Genomic DNA, 17,339 nt, shown 5'->3' with positions numbered 1-17,339 from the left:
AACAAGGTTTGGAATACTTGCACAGCCTTGTAAGTTCTTACTGTTCTCTTTTTCTTTGTTTTTTAAAAATCATTTCTGTTTCACTCTTCCTTTTTTGTCAGGGAGAGAATATAATTAGTTCTTGACCACCTTTGTGCATGTACCAACAATGGTAATGTAGCCACTGAAAATTCATGGTAATGCTGTATTTAAGTTTTTCATTTATTTCACACTGAAAATAACCTCATAAATTTTTGTGCCAGTTGCACTTTATTTTTTAGCACTTTTGATGGGTAAAGAATTGAGGATTTTTGGCCTGGCATGGTGGCGCACACCTGTAATCCCAGCACTCAGGAGGCTGAGGCAGGAGCATTGCTGCAAGTTTGAAGCTAGCCTGGGCTACAAAGCGAGTTGAAAGCCAGCCTGAACTGCATAGTGAGACCTTGTCTCAAAAAGACCCCCCTCCAAAAAAAGTATTGAGAATTTTTAAAAATTGACCTTATCTTTCACCTCTTGCAATATTTTGAGGAAGCCTAAAGTAGCTTCCTGGAAAAACCACATAGAAGACAAATGAAGAATGCAGACAAACTCCAGAATCAGGACCTTGGCATGCAAGCCATTTCTGTCAGGGCCAGCCAGTAAACATCTCAGCTGAAGCCCCAGTTATCAAGGAACATATGTGAGCTTTCCCTGCCCAAATTCCTGACCCCAAATAGTTGTGTCAAGAGATGGAGCGGTAGTTGTTTTAACCCACTGGATTTTAAACTACTTTCATGTGTAACAGTAGGAACCAAAACAAACAGTAAACATTACATAGGTTGCTAGATAAGCAGGTCCCAAATGCCCATCAGCAGGTTGGTGAAAAAATGCAATCCACAACCCGTATCTCCTCTACCCAGTGGCCCTGCTTTGCTCTTCATGGAGCTGTTTGTAGACAAGGACCCTGCTGCCGCTGTGTTGTCAGCCTGTAGTGTCATTTGCGAGGGGCTCTCTTGCAGTGACTGATGGTGAGGATATCTGTGAGCGAGTCAAAAGCTTACTTCATTGCCTTGCACTGCAGTGATCGTGCTTATTTTGGAGTCTTGCTATTTGGAAGTCATATATATATATGTATATACATATATTTTGGGAATCCAACTTGGGACCTTGCGCTTGCCAGGCAGGCACTGTGCTGCTGAGCTATATTGCTGGTCTGTGGAAATAATATTTTGAGGGCGTTGGTCACAAGGTCAGGCCTTTGCCAAAAGGCCCACTTTTATGAAGAGGTGAACAACCTTCTCTTCAGGTAGTGTTCCTGTCAGATGCCTCATTTCCCTCAAAAACATTGCAGTCCTATTATTATGTTGGCTGTTGAGAGAACCAGCACACAGTAGGACCTCCTAGGCAATTGCCCAAGAGCACAAAGTGGAATTCTTTGTTGTCTGATCCTTAGCAAACAGGTTAAGACACGGTTGCCCCTAGGCAAACTGAATATATCAAAGCACAAAGCAATGAAAAATAAGGCGAGCCAATCTTTTGGAATTAGTTTAACTTCTGATATAATTTTCTTTTTAAAGTCAGACTTTGTTGAAAAGTTTTTTCTTATTTTACTCTTTACAGTGATTTTTAATCAGACCTGCTGTGTTTGTGTGTGTGTGGTGTGCGCGTCTATATGTGCATTCACACTGACACGTGTTTGAGGAGCGCAGTAAGAAGTGGAAGGTGCTACCACAGAACCTGCTTGGAGGTTAAGGTTACTAATGGTCTTAAACGGACCCCATATTGAATTGACGGATTAATGGAGGCGTGTTTCAAATTCACAGAGCTTATTCATTTCATTCTTTTAGATACTCTGTAACTTATCACCAGTAAACTCTGTTATTTGGAGATATCATGTGGACCCTAGTAAAATGGTTTATACCAAAGGAGTAATGCCACCAACCACTATGGACGGAACATAAGGACAGTACTGTGGAGTTTATGGTTGTAGTTACCGTAGTGACGTTCAATGCACCACTTGGCACAGGTTCATTGGATACCTTGGTGAGAACTCATGGGAGACATTAGCTCTCAGCGCATGTGACAGTTCTCCACAGCTAGTGGTTTAAGGATCTGATAGGCGCTATGAATCACGGTCATGCTCATGTTTTTCCCTGGCATTTATTTTCAGAGAACTACCGTCAAGTTTCTACTTCAACTCCTGCTTAGGGCATTAAAGTTAATGAGCCTACATAGCCCCTTCTTTCTTAAACTTTGAAATACATATATCAACTTCTCTTACTAGAAATGTAATACCTACTTAACAAGGCACTTTAGAAAAACACACAAATGGGTAAAAAAGAAAATATAAATCATTTTTTATGCACAGCTTCATCTTAGCTATTTTTATTTTCTTGATTGCTTATTGTAATTTCTATTTCATGCTGCACATTAAAGCTATTTTCATAGGCTACCTTAAATATTTTCTGAAATGATGTACAGTACAATACCCTGATGTCTACAATTGTATTGACCACTGTGTCGTAGAATGTTTTGTTCATTAAGAGAAAACTGTGATTGTCTCTACTTACAGGTATATATGTGAGGCTCTACAATAGTCCACTTAGACTGTTTGAAGGAAGAAGGGGATTGGGGAACAAGGGAGAAGACAGTAAGGGAGAGGGATATGATCAAAGTATATTATGGGCATGATTAAAATGCCACAACAAAACCCAAATAGATAGGTCACTCACCTGTTCTAAGAGGAGTAAGGTCTGTATAGTTGGCCCAACAGCTGCTAAATGGAATTGTTGTATTTCCGCTAAGGCCACTGATTTGGTTATTATTGGAGTCCTTTAGTACAGCCTTCAAAGTCAGTGGAGTGATCCCAACAGACACACAATTACCCTTAGGAAGGAAAAAAAAAAAGAATAGCAGACAATTATAACCATTGTCCTGTTCCATGCTCTTCTGAAAGGAAGCTAACCTAGGGCTGGGGATTTAGCTCAGTGGCACAGCACCTGCCTGGCAAGCGCAAGGTCGTGAGTTCGATTCCCAGTACCGGGGAGAAAAAAAAAAAAAAAAGAAGCTAAACTATTATCTTGTAAATGCCTCATAACAAATTTAAAATCTACAGAGGCTCCTTATCTCACCCAAAGAGTTCACAAATAGGGGCACAAGAGCACCAACTTCATTTAAATGAAGAAGGATGAAGAAATGAAGACACATTTTGAAACAGTAGAAGAGGATACCCGGTGTTAGTCCAGCGTCTAAGGGGTGGCATAATCCCCTGGCTGCCAGCACCTTGGCATGGGCCAAGCTGGCTCCCTTTTCAGAATTTATAGTTCGATTCCTTGCCGAGGGAGAATGCTGAGCTGTGACTTACCTCATGATCCACTGCCTTTATGGAAGGTTGCTGAGAAAATGGCTGTCCCGGCTGTGCCGCCACTGGCTGGGTGACCACAGAGAGTGAGGACACCAGGGCCACATAGTGAACAGGAAATGCAGACCTGGCAACTGGTTGGGCAGTCACCTGGCAGGGACAGGAGGAAGAGAATGGTTTTCCTATGACAAACTGCGATCCCCAGCAATGCTCAGCCAGGCTGAGTGGAATGTATGTATTGTTCATTTAAAAATAGGTTCAACATTCAAATTAGTCTCAGTCCAATATTTCCTCCAAATCACACATATGAAACACTGTTATAAACACACAAGTTTATTATTATAAACACAAAGCAAACCATAGCAGAATTCATAGTTTTTTAAAAGATACTTCTAGTATCTAGTTTATTTTTTTGAAACTACATTGTTTTCATTTTAATGATGCCATAAAAGAGTCAAAAATGAATTAGAAAGCCTTGACCTCTAAATTACTGTGTTAAAGAAGAAAAAGAGAGTTCAAATAAGAAATAAAGCATATTATAAATAGCTAAAATACATGTTTTTCAGTTGCATGTTCTTACCTTAATCCAGCCAGAATCATTTGGGCTGGGTATAGGATTGGTAATAGACATGGAAGAAATATTAAATCCAAGGACACTACTGATTTTTCCTAAAATTACAGCTTGTCCGAGAGAACCGGAAATTTCCTGAAGCTCAGACAATTTCATCTGACCTATTGGGAAACAGTATTATATTTGGGTTATAAGAATATAGAATTGTGAGAACATATAGGAGTTTTTTAATTTTACTTTTATTTGCATTGTTCCATCCCATTGCAAAATTCTAAGGCTTTCTAATGGCACCTAAGAGAAACATGACAGTCATATTAATGAAGCAAAGAAAATAATTCAGTAGAATGTTTTGAGCTGGAATTAAAGGGAAAAAAACCAAAGGTAGATAAAACCAAAAAAATAAACAAAAGCATAGGGAGAAAATACATCTAAATATTTCCCATGTCCTTTCTTCTGCAGTACTACTGTGCATTTCTGTCATCACACCTCATTTTAAAAATAGGACGTTAATTTTGGAATGAAAGAATAATTAACATCAGGGGCTGGGGATTTAGCTCAGCGGCACAGCGCCTGCCTGGCAAGTGTAAGGTTGTGAGTTCGATTCCCGGTACCGAAAAAAAAAAAAAGAATAATTAACATCCATTACATTATCCAGATGTATATTAACATGTTGCTAAAGTGCTCATTAAATTACTAACAAGCTGTTAGTTACTTTGGACATTGACAGTTTTTAAGCTTAATTTTAACACTGCATGTAGTTTCTGTTCTCTTCTTCTAGCATGGCAGGCCATGACAGAGATTTCCCCTTAAATGTACTGCCCACGGTTCTCATTAGCTTGTGAAGCGGCACCTGCAGGCATCCTATTCCTTTCAGCAGAGCCCGTACTTGTGCTTGATCGCCCCTACTCTACCTCTCTGCCCCACCATAGCCAATCAATTACCAACATCTAACTCTCGCTACCCCGCTGTCAAGGTCCCAGCCAGCGCTATCCTCAGTGGTGTTACTAAAACAGCTTACACTCACTCTCCTTTCCATTCTTGTCCCTTTCTGCTCCACCCCATACACAATAAGCAAAAGAGTCATTCAAAACCTGTCATCAGGGTAATGTTCGGATGTCCTGCAGGCCTTGCTTTGCCCTGGTTCCTAAGCACTCTGCATCGTCTATACCCAAAGTCGTACATTGAGGACTCAAATTCTTGAGTTTCTTCCATTAAGGCTAAACCAGGAAGCTTAGTGTGCTCAGGAAGCGGTCCATGCTCTTAGCTGGTGCATCTCACATGATGCTTTGAAACCCACAGGTCAGGGAATTTCAGTTTAAAGTGTGTCTTTGGCATGATTCACCCTCTTTGGACAACTGATCGCGTCTTTCCAATTTCTCCCTGTCTTCTGACTCTTTCTGGGACGGTCTTCTCCAAGAAGGCCTCCCGAGTATGAGGGTGCATGTGAGCTAGTCACAGTGGTACAAAGGGAGCCCTGTCGGTACATCCCTGGCCTAGTCTTGCCTTCGCCAGGTTTTGGCACAGTGTCAGGTCTGCCCTGCTACCAGCTTCCCTCTGACAGAGTGAAATGGGAAGGCATCCCTTCTGCTGACTGCCATGTGGAAATCAAAGATTTCACTGGAAGTTCTCTTACTCCTGAAGCCAAGAATCTCCATGCCCAGAGGTCTCTTAGTCCTCAACAATCCCATTCCAGGACACCGGGAAACTTCCATGAGCTTGTCCTTTCTTGTCCCTATGGTCCGTGTTCTTAGGCTGTCTCAAACCTATCTGGATAAATCTAACAAGCTAAAATTGCTTTAAGGAGGTGTGGTAGCAGGGGTTGTATATGGGAATATTAAGGGCACACATGGGAAATAAATCATAATTTCTTTGGGGATCCAGTGTCTGGTATGTAAGTTTGGGACCTCACTACCTACAAGAGTTTATGAGAGATTTCTAAGATCTGATGAATAATCTGCATGTGCATCACAGGCCCACTGTGACAGCCAGACTCAATTCACAGGTGAAGCATGTAGAGTCCAAAGTGCTGACCCTGTAACCCTAAGAAAGTACAGGGCCAAAGAAGGAACGTCAGCTATGTAGCCAGAGAGGGATCTGGGTGCAACCAAATCCTGTGTTTTCTGTCTCCTCGAACCAACATAGATTCAGGGACAGGCTTCCTCCTCACACTGTCAGACTTGTTTTGTCCCTAATCTCACAGCTATGAAGTTATTTCCTTAGGTAGATCTTCTTCCTAGATCTCCTACTTTAGGTTAAATCCCTTTGTTTAATTTATTAATCATTATAACAACAAAATAGAGGTTTAAACTGTCTCACAATTTCAAAATAGGATAAGGGTCTCTAGGCCTTTGTAAGTTTCAGGTTATGGTCCGGTGAGAGTCCCTGAGGCCTTGTTTAGGAGGACCCGAACTAACACTAGAAATTCCACTGGGCCCAGCTATCCCCGTTCTAGGTACTGTCCCCCCAAATTTAAAGACACCATATCACAGTGATAAATGTATACCCATGTGTGTAGCACCATAACTCATGATAGCTGAAACTTGGAAGTGGCCTGTATGTCCATCAACAGATGAATGGATAAAAAAAATTGGTTTCTGTACACAATGGAGTACTACTTTGCCATTAAGAAGGATACATTTGAATCATTTGTTGGAAAATGATGTACTTTGAGACTAAAATGTTAAGTGCAGAAATCAGAACATCAAACACACAAGCTTAACTATCTCATAACTTCTCTTATGTGACAAATCCAAAGTATAAATAACTTTTAAAAAACAAAATAAAGGATAGATAATAAGAAACAGGGCGATAGATGTTTTGTAAATGGGAAGGCTATACAGAGACAGAGGGGGGAGGGAGGGAGGGGAATGGAAATAAAAAGAAAATTTAAATATATGCACCTCCTTCCAAAGATGAATGTAAACATTATATATTTCAAGTATGTACTAATGAAAAGCATAAAGTTACTTCTGGCTGTGGACTTGGTAATTACATTCCTGTATCTCAAAGTCTACTATTCATACCTGTGGTGTCATTGCTTAAGAAATGAATGGGAGGTTCTCCAATCTCTAATTCAATTGAGTGTCCTGTAGATCTTTTCCTTCTCAGGCTCTTTCCTGGTATTATTTGGCTGACTCGGATTTTGTCACTTGGTATATTCAGGAGCAAGGCAAGATTTCTAACCAGATTGTGTGAGCTGTAGAAGTCATCTTCTGTTACCGCAGGTAATTGGAAAGAAATGAATATGACCGTGGTGGTGTGGATTTCAACAGGCGCAGCTCCTTTAACCAAAAGGTAAAGCATCTGGTAGGTCCTGTCAAAGTAGTTTTCACCAGGAATAATGGAATTCAGTTTAGGAAGAAATTGCTCTATGAAGAAAAAAAGGGCCAAAACCACAGTTAAATATATTTACATCATCACAATTATAACACGTGATTTAATATTTGTTTCAATTTAGAAAATTCAAAAAAGTTTGATATCATTTCATAAGAAAGTACACATACCAGAAATAAAAATCCTCTAGAACTGATGTGCAAAATTGAAGTCAATCCTTTAATCCTTTACTATTCATAATCACTATATACTAAATTTATTTTTTAAAAAATCAGCTGTAGACCCAGTAAAGTAAAAGCAAATCTTATTATAAACCTAGGAATTTATACTATACTTATAACACTATTTACATCTTCAGAATTTTAAAGCTTCAATTGAAGTGTCTGTAATTTTAAAAAATGTAAATTTAACTTTAATAGCCATCTAATCTATACTGTTAGGATTCGCTGTTTCTATTTTAACCAAGGACAAATGTATGTAATAAAAATTAAGGATATACTAAAACATCTCAGAAGAATCTTAAACCTGAAAAAAAAAAAAAACTATGGTTAATCTATGGTTAATTCAGTTCCCACAGAGGAAATTAAATTTTGTAAAGTTGATTGAGATTATTTGAATATATATATTATGATTCATGGTGGCATACTAACAATGTTTAAGAGATAATAAATCCACCAACACATTGAACCCAAGGTTGAATTTATAACAGTAGTGAAATAAGAAGTGTAGCTCCTTGCAACATTTCATGGTGAACTTTATTAAGAACAGGAAATTAATAAACTCGAGGCTTTTGTAGGTAAATGGATGAAACTAGAGACCATACTCATAAGTGAAATAAATCGGACCCACATATGTAAACATCATATTGTCTCCCTGGTGTAGGAACCTGAAAGAGTAAGTAAAACTCAAAATGTACAATAGATGATTTGAAAGGGAAAGAAATTGCTCAAAGGAAGGAACAAGTGGGATGAGGGAAAAAAGAAAAAAGAAGAAAGGCAAAAAAATATATATATATATATACGAATAGCTGGGATAACTGTACTGCTGATGTCTAATGGTATATTGAAAGGAACAGTTAATGCTTAAAATTTTTTATATTTTGACCAATTTCACATGCTAATATCGGTAATCTGAGCAACTGATTTGAAGACAACAATACGCAATGGAACAACCATTGGTGAATGCCTACCATCTTGTCTAGTGAAACCATATTATCTTTAATGGTTTATCTAATAATTATTTTTTATTCTCTTTAATCGTTTGAACACTCTTACATTCTTGCATCTAGTAATCTGAGCAACTCAGTTGATGATAACAATATGTTATATAACAACCACTGTTAATTCCTATCATTTTGTTTTGAAATCGCATCACTTTTAATGTTCTTGCTTTGATTTGTTAATGTCTGTGATGCTGGTATGTTGCTATTGTTCTTTTTTTTTTTTTACTACTCTCTTTAAAATAAAAAAAAGATTTTAGGAAGAGGGAGTTTCTTATGAAAGTAACAGATGACAGCTTGGAGAAGCCACTTCTTTATTACTATAAATTTCCTTAATATGTAGTAATATAACCTCCAGAGGTAATTTGGCTGAAACATTATGTGAATCTGAAATATGTGCTGTGCATAAATTGAGCATTCTCCCCAGCTACTGTTAAAGTATATTCACCATTCATTCTTGATAACTTTCTCATGTTATCACAGCAATGAAAGCAGAGATATACGTAACAGAACACTTAGGGAAGCACACAAGTATAGAGAGATTCATAATACAGGAATAGTAGTTTGCATTCCAAGGGCCAAAGCAAAAGTTTCACTTAAAAGCATTGCTACTGGGTGGGATATGGTTCAGACATAGCGTATTTACCTGAGGCCCTGAGTTCAATTCCCAGCTGAGGACAGGTGGGGGATGCAATGCTCTTTCATTAAAAGAACAGTAACAGAGAAATAACAACCATATCCACATTTGCCTATAAGAGGGCAGTGACGGTGTTGTGTTTAGCGCCTCAGCAGCTGCATTAACAATTATCCATATTAAATTCTGCCGATTGAGTTGGGTTCTACTTTCCTAATTTTGAATGAGAGTGCTCAGTGCAATATGTGTTGTTTTAAGAGTTTAAAATTTATGAAAACTAAGCTGTAAATATGTGCAATCATTTGATCATACAAAGCGGTAAGTCCGACTCTATTAGCCTAAGAGTCAATACAGCACAATGGTCATGTGTGTGAGTTTCAGAGCTAGGCTGTTTTCAAGTCTCTACCCTGCCTGTAACAGCTTTCTGACTGCTGCGGACTGAACTGTGCTCCCTCCAAATTCAAATGCTGCACTCCTAATCCCCATGATGATGTTTAGAAATGGAGGCCTCTGGGAAGAAACTAGAATTAGATCAGATTGTGAGGGCGGTGACATCATGATGAAATGAGTGCCCCTGGAAAAAGAGACGCTGACTTTCTCCCTGATCTGAGAACACAGCGAGAATGTGGCTTTGGCCATGACCAGAAGCCTCAGAACCGGACCACACTGGCACTGAGATGTCAGGCTCTCTCTCTAGATCTGCAAGAGAGACCTTGCTGTTGTTTAAGTTTGTGGCATTTCATTAAGGCAGCCTGAGCAGACTAAGACAGAAGCCTTAACAAATTACTTTACCACCCCTACCTCAGTTTACTCGTCCATGCCTACCTTCTAAGATTATTACAACACAGTAACAAAGCACTTAAAACAGAGCCCGAGGCATAGCAGTATCTCTAGAAACACTCACTAATCACACAAACAGTAAAAATAGGACTTGCTTTCTAAATCGCAAAGATTAAAGGTCACCCATACATGTTCTCAAGCCTAACTTGTAATATGATCTTCAGCCATACTGATGCTATGGTTAGCCACAATTGTGGAGCATGTTTTCAAAGGAAAGCTAGCACACGTGGAATGAAAAACCCTGTAATGTCAGTATCATTAGAATCCTGTTTAACAAAAAGACTTAAATAAGCAGCGATAAATCCTGATTTTACAGATAGTGCTAAGTGGTTAAGTAGCTTCTTCCATTTATTGCATTTAAATCAAGTTTAATTTTCATTTTTACCTCATAGTATTTGGCTTACTCTATATTGGCTTCCTCGGCAATAATTCTGGTAACTACCAAGTAATTTAGGTGCTGACATCCATGAAGTAACAGTAAAAGAGAGATAAATTAAAACTTCTGAGCACGATCTCTTTTGGACATAGGAATAATTAAATTCAAAGTTTGTGGAGATAAAAACTTCTTAGAGAGAAAAATATGTCCATCATGAACACAACACATATCTGTTTTTGCAGACAGAGAAGAGTTCCACCACAAATGGTCTTCCAGGAAAATGTCATAAATGAACACAACCTAGTGTTTCGTGGATTGTGACTAAAAACTTATATTCTCATGTATTCATAAATGGCTAAGGAATTTTAAATGTTAACAAAACATTACAAAGGATTTTATAAATAACTAAAGTACAAGTACCATGAGCTCCGTGCTTTTCTGAGGAAATACCTGCGTACAGATTCCTTTTAAGTTCGCAGTGCTTCCGTTGAGTGTTCCATATTGTATTTTTGGGACACACCAGTGAATTGTTCACATAGACGTCCAAACGTTGAAGTGTGGAATAAAAAATTCCAACTAGAACAGCCTGTTAAAATACAAAACATTCTTGTGTTTTAAGAGAGTGATAAGACAGAATGTTTAGAATTTAATACCTTAAAAAGTCCTTCAACTGTGTACACCTGTAAAAATATTTAAACAAAATTTTATGGATTTAGGACAAATATTGAACAAAAATTTAAAATGGGCTTACATTCAGCCATTAAGGCAGACTTTACAACTTCACCCTTCACTGATGGTTGTCTGAAGAAGAGTGTAATATAAGAAAAATTATTAGCAGAGTATCTCTAAATTAAGAAACGTGTTCTTTTAAAAGACTAAAAGACATTGAAGTACAATATAGGCTTTCAATTACTGACAAATGGGCCACATGGGAATAGGTACCTAAGGCTAAAAAAAAAAATACTTAAGGCTGAGAAAAATTTGAACTTAAAAATAAGACTAATAAAATGAGTCAAAATAAATGTACTCTGTGATCCAATTTTATTCATTTTTCACATTTATATTCCCTGTATATCATGCTATTGTCGATGCTGGCAACAGCCACTGTGTCTTCTAGGCTTCCATCCTAGAGTGAGGTGAGAGACAATAAGTAATAAAAATAATAAAGAGCAAAGTCAGAAGCACATTGGAATGTGGTAAGTGCTATGGAAAAAAGAAAAAGTAAATCAAAGTATGAGAGACTGGGAAAGTCAATGGTGAGGATGACCAGGGTCGGCCTTTTGCGGAGATGGGCTAGTTAGCTACCTAGGTGAGAATGTTCCAGGCAGATGCAACATCTGAAACAAGGCAGTGACATGTGTGGAGGACTGAGAAACAACAAGAAGCCAAGGGTGGCTGGAGGGATAGAAGAAGCCCTGGGCTACATTCCTAACCCTTTTTTATTTTTACTTTTGAATTTTGAGACGGCCTCTAATTATGTTGCTAAGTTTCCCAGAGTGGGCTCAAACTTGTAATCCTGCTGCCTCAGCCTCTCCAGAGTGCTGGGATTACAGGTGTAATCCTTTGAGGACTCTGACTTTAGTACAAATACTCGTATGGAAATTGCTGCAGCTTGAGGCAGAAGAGAGACCTGTTCTGATGCATGACCAGAGGCGAGAATTAATGTGCTACAGATATCTGGGTTTTGGGGTGAGAAAAAAGCATAGAAGAGTCAAAGTAGAAGGATGAGAAGGAGTTGGAAGATGACTGCCTTGATCCAGAGAAGAGATACTACTGGCTTTATGGGACGGTAGCAATGGAAAAGGTGAGAAGTGATCAGATTCCACATACTTTGAAGGGACACTCAAGAGAATTCACAGAAGGACTGCATGAAGAACATGAGAGAAAGACAGGGCTGAAGAGGAGTTTGTAGGTTTTATTTTGAGCAACTTGAATCTGTCCCTTCCTGGTTTCACCTTTTCAAGTTTCTGTCTTCATATTCCTATACACTAGGCCTTTAAAGATCCACACTCATAGAAAAGAAAATGTAAATTATAAGACTTGGCATAGCATATAAATTTAATCATGCCAAGTAAATTCAGTTTATAGCAAAGACTTGATGCTGTCAAAATATTTAAAATAATATGCTGCAATCTCTGAACTAAATTCCAAAGGTATATTTCTGACATATATACATAGTAGCTCTATGGAAGAATAAATATATATTCTAAGTGATCAGGTTAGTGGGATGTACAGTATGATTCTGTAAAAATTCAGGTTTGCTTGCTAATCATAGCAACCTTAGGCATCATTGTCATGCCTCATATATGGAGCATAAGAATCAAATGCATATTGAGGAAAGGGATGTTTGGTACCTGTATATATTTTTTGGTTGAGAAAAACTGTCTAGGCTAAGAGTATTTTTACTAATATCTTAATGAGCCCTTCAAAATTGAGCAGTGCTGATAATATTAGAACAGGGAATGAGATGTAATTCTTACAGATAGAAATATATGCAAATAAATCGACTACAGTAACTCTTAAGACAACATTTTTATCTTGCCTTACCTTATTATGGTCAACATTAAGTAACATCAGCCGAAGATTCTGAGGAGTGGTACCAGTGAAGTAAACCTCATAAGATTTGTTCAGAGCCACAATGCTATGAAACAGGGACAGTCTTCTCTGGCACGTGTATCCTGCACACCAGCCGTGATCCTGTGGGCCTAAATTCATGCAACATGAAAGTTCATGTTCTTTTATTTTGAGTGTTATTAGCATAAAATATGAAGACTAACTATATCCAAAATAAACTGCAGTAGAGTTCAAATGCAAGTTCAGCATTCATACCCATTAACTATCCTACCATCTTGTCTGCCCATCCAGGCTTTTCCCTACCCCTTGGCTGAAAAAGGTGGGCAAAGAAGCAACTTGTCCCTAAAACTTGAAAGGCAACATTCAAAACTGAGCTGACTGCAGGCTACAGAAACCAAGTGGAGTGAATGCTCAGGTGGCAAAAATGAGGGGAGGCTTACGTCATGAAACTTCGGAATATCTGATTTAGTTCATCTTATTCTCTTTAACAGGTTTTTAAATGTGTATTTCTCTGTGGGGTTTTAGCTATTTCAGTGTATGCTAGAATAGTCTGATATGTGGTTATACTGTGAGAGTAAGAAATCTCTCTGGTTCAGGGAATGTGTCCCTTCAACACTAAAACCTGCCTAAAGAATAATCTTTGAGCCCCAGTGTCATTTCAGGGATGCACAGGAAATCCCCTTGCTGTGTTCTCAGGACCTTTAGAAGTTTATTTTATTCATTCAAAAAGTCCTGGTCTCCAGGGGCTGGGGATTTAGCTCAGCAGCAAAGCGCCTGCCTGGCAAGCGTAAGGTCGTGAGTTCGGTTCCCGGTACCAGAGAAAAACAAAAAAAAAAAAAAACAAAAAAAAAAAAGTCCTGGTCTCCTAAGTTGATCTGCATCCTTATGGAGACCATTGTCTTTCCTCTGTACTAAGGCTACCTAAGACAATAATGGAAGAGACCTAGATTCTGGACCTTCAGAGACTGCTCTTGCAAGTTAAAGGGATCAGATATGAGAGATGAAATAAAAGGTTATAAAGATTCATGAAAATGAAAAATGATTAGGCTGAGAAGAGTAAGTATTCCAAATAATACAATATTAGTTTTTAAATTTATGTAAGGAAAATTATACTTCTGGAGATATTTAAGCCAATATTTCTCTAAATTTTCTCCCCCTCCTTCTTCATTTTTTCTTTTTTTTTGGACCGAGAATCGAACTCAGGACCTTGCACTTGCCAGGCAGGCGCCTGTGCCACTGAGCTATATCCCCAGCTCCCCCTCCTTCTTCAAATGGCCAATTTGAAATAACTGTCCTGGCTTTCCTGGATGGGGAACTGCCATAGAGTCATGTCTCACCCCTGCACATAGATTTTTTTTCTTACACATAGAATGCCCAGCAGTCCTGGTGTTTGCTAGTTTTATATGATAATGAGATGCTTCCATGCATTCAATAAATGCTTTAAGCAACTCAAGTAACTCTGGTCCACTTATACCAAATACCTACCATTAATGAGATCAACATAACCATTGCTCACTATAGCCACTGGTGAAAGTCTTCGTGTTTCTGTGTCAGAATCTAGGCTTTCAATAACCATCATTGCATACTCCATCCCAAAGCACTGATAGCTCTGCCACTCTGGAATGTATTTACAGGTTGCATCTCTGATAATTCCTAGAAATACATGTGTATACATGTTAGCAATGAAAAGCAATCTCTTCACAAATTATCCATATACTACCTTTTTCTTGTGCAAGCTTAATAAGGAGAACATCTAAGTTATTAGCTGAGGACATTCGTTATTAAAAATAAAACATTTTTGTTTCATGAACTTGAGATCTGACAATAGAATAAGATCCAACAAACCTTTATAAGGTGCTTTCTCAGTGACAGGAATTCTACTTCCATTCAAGAATGTGAGCATCACCTCAGGGATTCTGTAGTCCCCAATTCCTAGTTGTCTGTTCCCATTCCATTCGTATTCTGCCTGAGGTATCACTGAACCAGAACTCCCCAGAAAAGAGCCGTCCATGTCTTTAAGAAAAGACTTCCTTTTGGCATCACAAACCATGTCTACACAGTCAGAAGGATTCACTTTACTTGGGAAAAAAGGCAAAATGAATGATTTAGCTCATTCTTCTAAAAGAGCAATATGAACACACTTGAGTATTTGAGTAGGTCTCAAAAAAAAAATAGATTGAATCTTATTTCAGAAAAGAGTTACAGTGGGACCAAGTAGCACATGCAAATAGCATTGTAATGAAGTCTGCATTGCCATTGTGATGATTTGGGCTGTTATGAATTTATTAACATTTCAAAATGACAAGCTGTACCTATGGGATATAAAATTGCATTTTGCTATTCTGGAATGACAGATTTCCTGTTTGTGCATTATTCACAATATTAACATTTTCCCACACAGCTGGTGAAAGCCCTTCTGTTGTACAAGATATACAAAATCCCTAGGTTTACCAGAAAGCCTTTATTATTTTTCCCTCCCTCCTTACCTTGAAAGTTTGTAAGTATTGCTTACTATAAAATAATAGAAGTATTTAATACAAGCTTAGTTTCTTTCACCTTTCTATCTTGAGCTGTTAGGCTCTTTACCAATTGCATACTGTTATATATTCTTCTAGACATTTGTCTGCGTGTAGACAGATGTACTTAGACTGTGATTCTTATGCCGCATATTAATAACCATTCTGCAGATGATTATAAGAAATGAAACACTGTAAATCTGTCACTCAGTTCAATCATGAATGGTATTCTGGCTTCCTCTTGATTTACCTACAGTGTTGATTGATTGCTTCCTGATATAATACAATCTCTTCTGAAGATTCAATGTACTACACATTCAAATGACATACAGTATACTTATAAAATACTATGACATGTAGTATGAGGAAAAATAAATAGAATCAGAATCATAGAATCATAGAAATAAATCCAGAATCACAGCAATAAATATAATAGTGGAACACACAGATCTACTAGGTACCATCTAGCCTATTTTTCTATTTTTGTTTTGTTTAATAGAAACATACAGCTGTATTATCCTTGCCCATAATCTACTAGTTTGGGGGAGGAATTTTAATAAATATTTCTGTACACTGGGAGTGTAGCTCAGTGGTAGAGCGCTTGGCTGGCATGTGCAAGGCCCTGGGTTCAATTCCCAGTAGCAATACATGCACACATACATACATACATATGTACATACATACATTCTGTGGCTCATGTCTCCTACTTAAGTATGTGAACACGTTTCTAAACAAGTTTGTGAGAAGAGTGTTCAGTGGCATTCCCGCATGGCAGCAGTGATATGAGAGGCAGTCTTAGTTCAACTTCCCAAGAAGCAGAGCCTGAGAAGTAGATTTTTGGGTGAGTCATGGAAGCAATCTTCCCAAAAAGAAGAGAGAGAAGTCACACAGAGCAAGGAAAAGAAAACGAGACTGCAGTCTTTAGACCAGCATTATTTGATCTGTTGGAAACCTCTGCAACCTAAATTCATTACAGGTGTTGCTAGCTCAAGACAAAGATCCCAGCAATGTGCGCCTGAATCTGATGGTCATTCTCTCTGGAATGCAAGGATAGTGGCTGCTGGGAGGGCTTTGGATAACAGCAAAATTCTGAAAAAGGGAGCAACCGAATGCTATTAAGGGCCAACATTTAGAGCATTTTGGGTCTGCCTAGTAAGGATCTGGGAGAGCACCAACAACATCCACTAGAAGCACGAACTCAAAGAAAGTATACTTCAAAGAGCAGAATTTTCTCCAAATTATAGTTATGCATTAAATCTGGAAGACCCAATGATAAGTAACAGGAGGTTATAACTGTCTAGTGAGGAGAGCTTCTATTGAATTAAAGAACACTGCAGGTCATCAGTGATTAAATGAGTAAGCATTGGGCTGTCAGCTAAATTAAATCGGATGAAGCCGAACTATTTATGAAACGTTACGTTCCTCTGAAAAGACGACTATTGAATTATAAAACATTATTCCTTCTCTTTGCTTCTAAACTCAAAATAGTCACAGATTTCTGATAGAATTTTTGTTTCCTCCAATATTGTCTTGCACCTAAAATTCTTGTTCTGTACTGTCTATAAAAAATAGGAGCTGTTGACTGCATTCTTTTATGGCCTAGTATCTAAGTAAAATATCTTGACAACTAACTTTTTGTCATCACAAAAATCACTGTTCTAAATTTCTGTGTATTTATAATCACAGGGATTAGAAGGGCTAAATATTTAATTTCTGACATTTTTGGAGTGCTAGTGATAAAATACTTGGAAAGCAAAAGATAATTAAAAATAAGAAAAAGAGAAGAAATGATAAAGATATCTCTTTCATTTAGTGATTTTTAATGGAGATGTACTGATGTGGAACATACTTCAGATTCTTATATCTTTTATGTTTAATGATATTATTGATGGTATATGAGAAATAGTGAAAATGTACACATTAAGGACAAGTTTTTACAAATCAACTGAGAAAACAG

The 17,339-nt window shown here is 37.9% G+C and overlaps 1 protein-coding gene across 2 annotated transcripts in view; it reads right to left on the bottom strand.

Annotated features, from left to right (window-relative positions):
- Pkhd1l1 (polycystic kidney and hepatic disease 1 (autosomal recessive)-like 1) overlaps window positions 1–17,339 on the bottom strand; it is a 146,385-nt gene that overhangs the window by 3,342 nt on the left and 125,704 nt on the right. Inside the window, exons 69-76 of one of the 2 annotated variants that reach the window (XM_013512746.1) lie at window positions 14,712–14,944; window positions 14,352–14,519; window positions 12,840–12,997; window positions 10,743–10,878; window positions 6,914–7,258; window positions 3,900–4,051; window positions 3,323–3,469; window positions 2,691–2,844 (exon numbers count right to left, since the gene is read on the bottom strand). In XM_013512746.1, the coding sequence (XP_013368200.1) occupies window positions 2,691–2,844; window positions 3,323–3,469; window positions 3,900–4,051; window positions 6,914–7,258; window positions 10,743–10,878; window positions 12,840–12,997; window positions 14,352–14,519; window positions 14,712–14,944 (1,493 nt within the window). Of the gene's footprint in view, window positions 1–2,690; window positions 2,845–3,322; window positions 3,470–3,899; window positions 4,052–6,913; window positions 7,259–10,712; window positions 10,879–12,839; window positions 12,998–14,351; window positions 14,520–14,711; window positions 14,945–17,339 lie in introns of both variants that reach the window. The other variant, XM_005381882.2, reaches the window with a different exon arrangement.

Source organism: Chinchilla lanigera, unplaced genomic scaffold, assembly GCF_000276665.1.
Source record: "Chinchilla lanigera isolate Chin_1 unplaced genomic scaffold, ChiLan1.0 scaffold00016, whole genome shotgun sequence".
NCBI lineage: Eukaryota > Metazoa > Chordata > Mammalia > Rodentia > Chinchillidae > Chinchilla > Chinchilla lanigera.
This window is presented reverse-complemented; position numbering and strand designations above follow the sequence as displayed.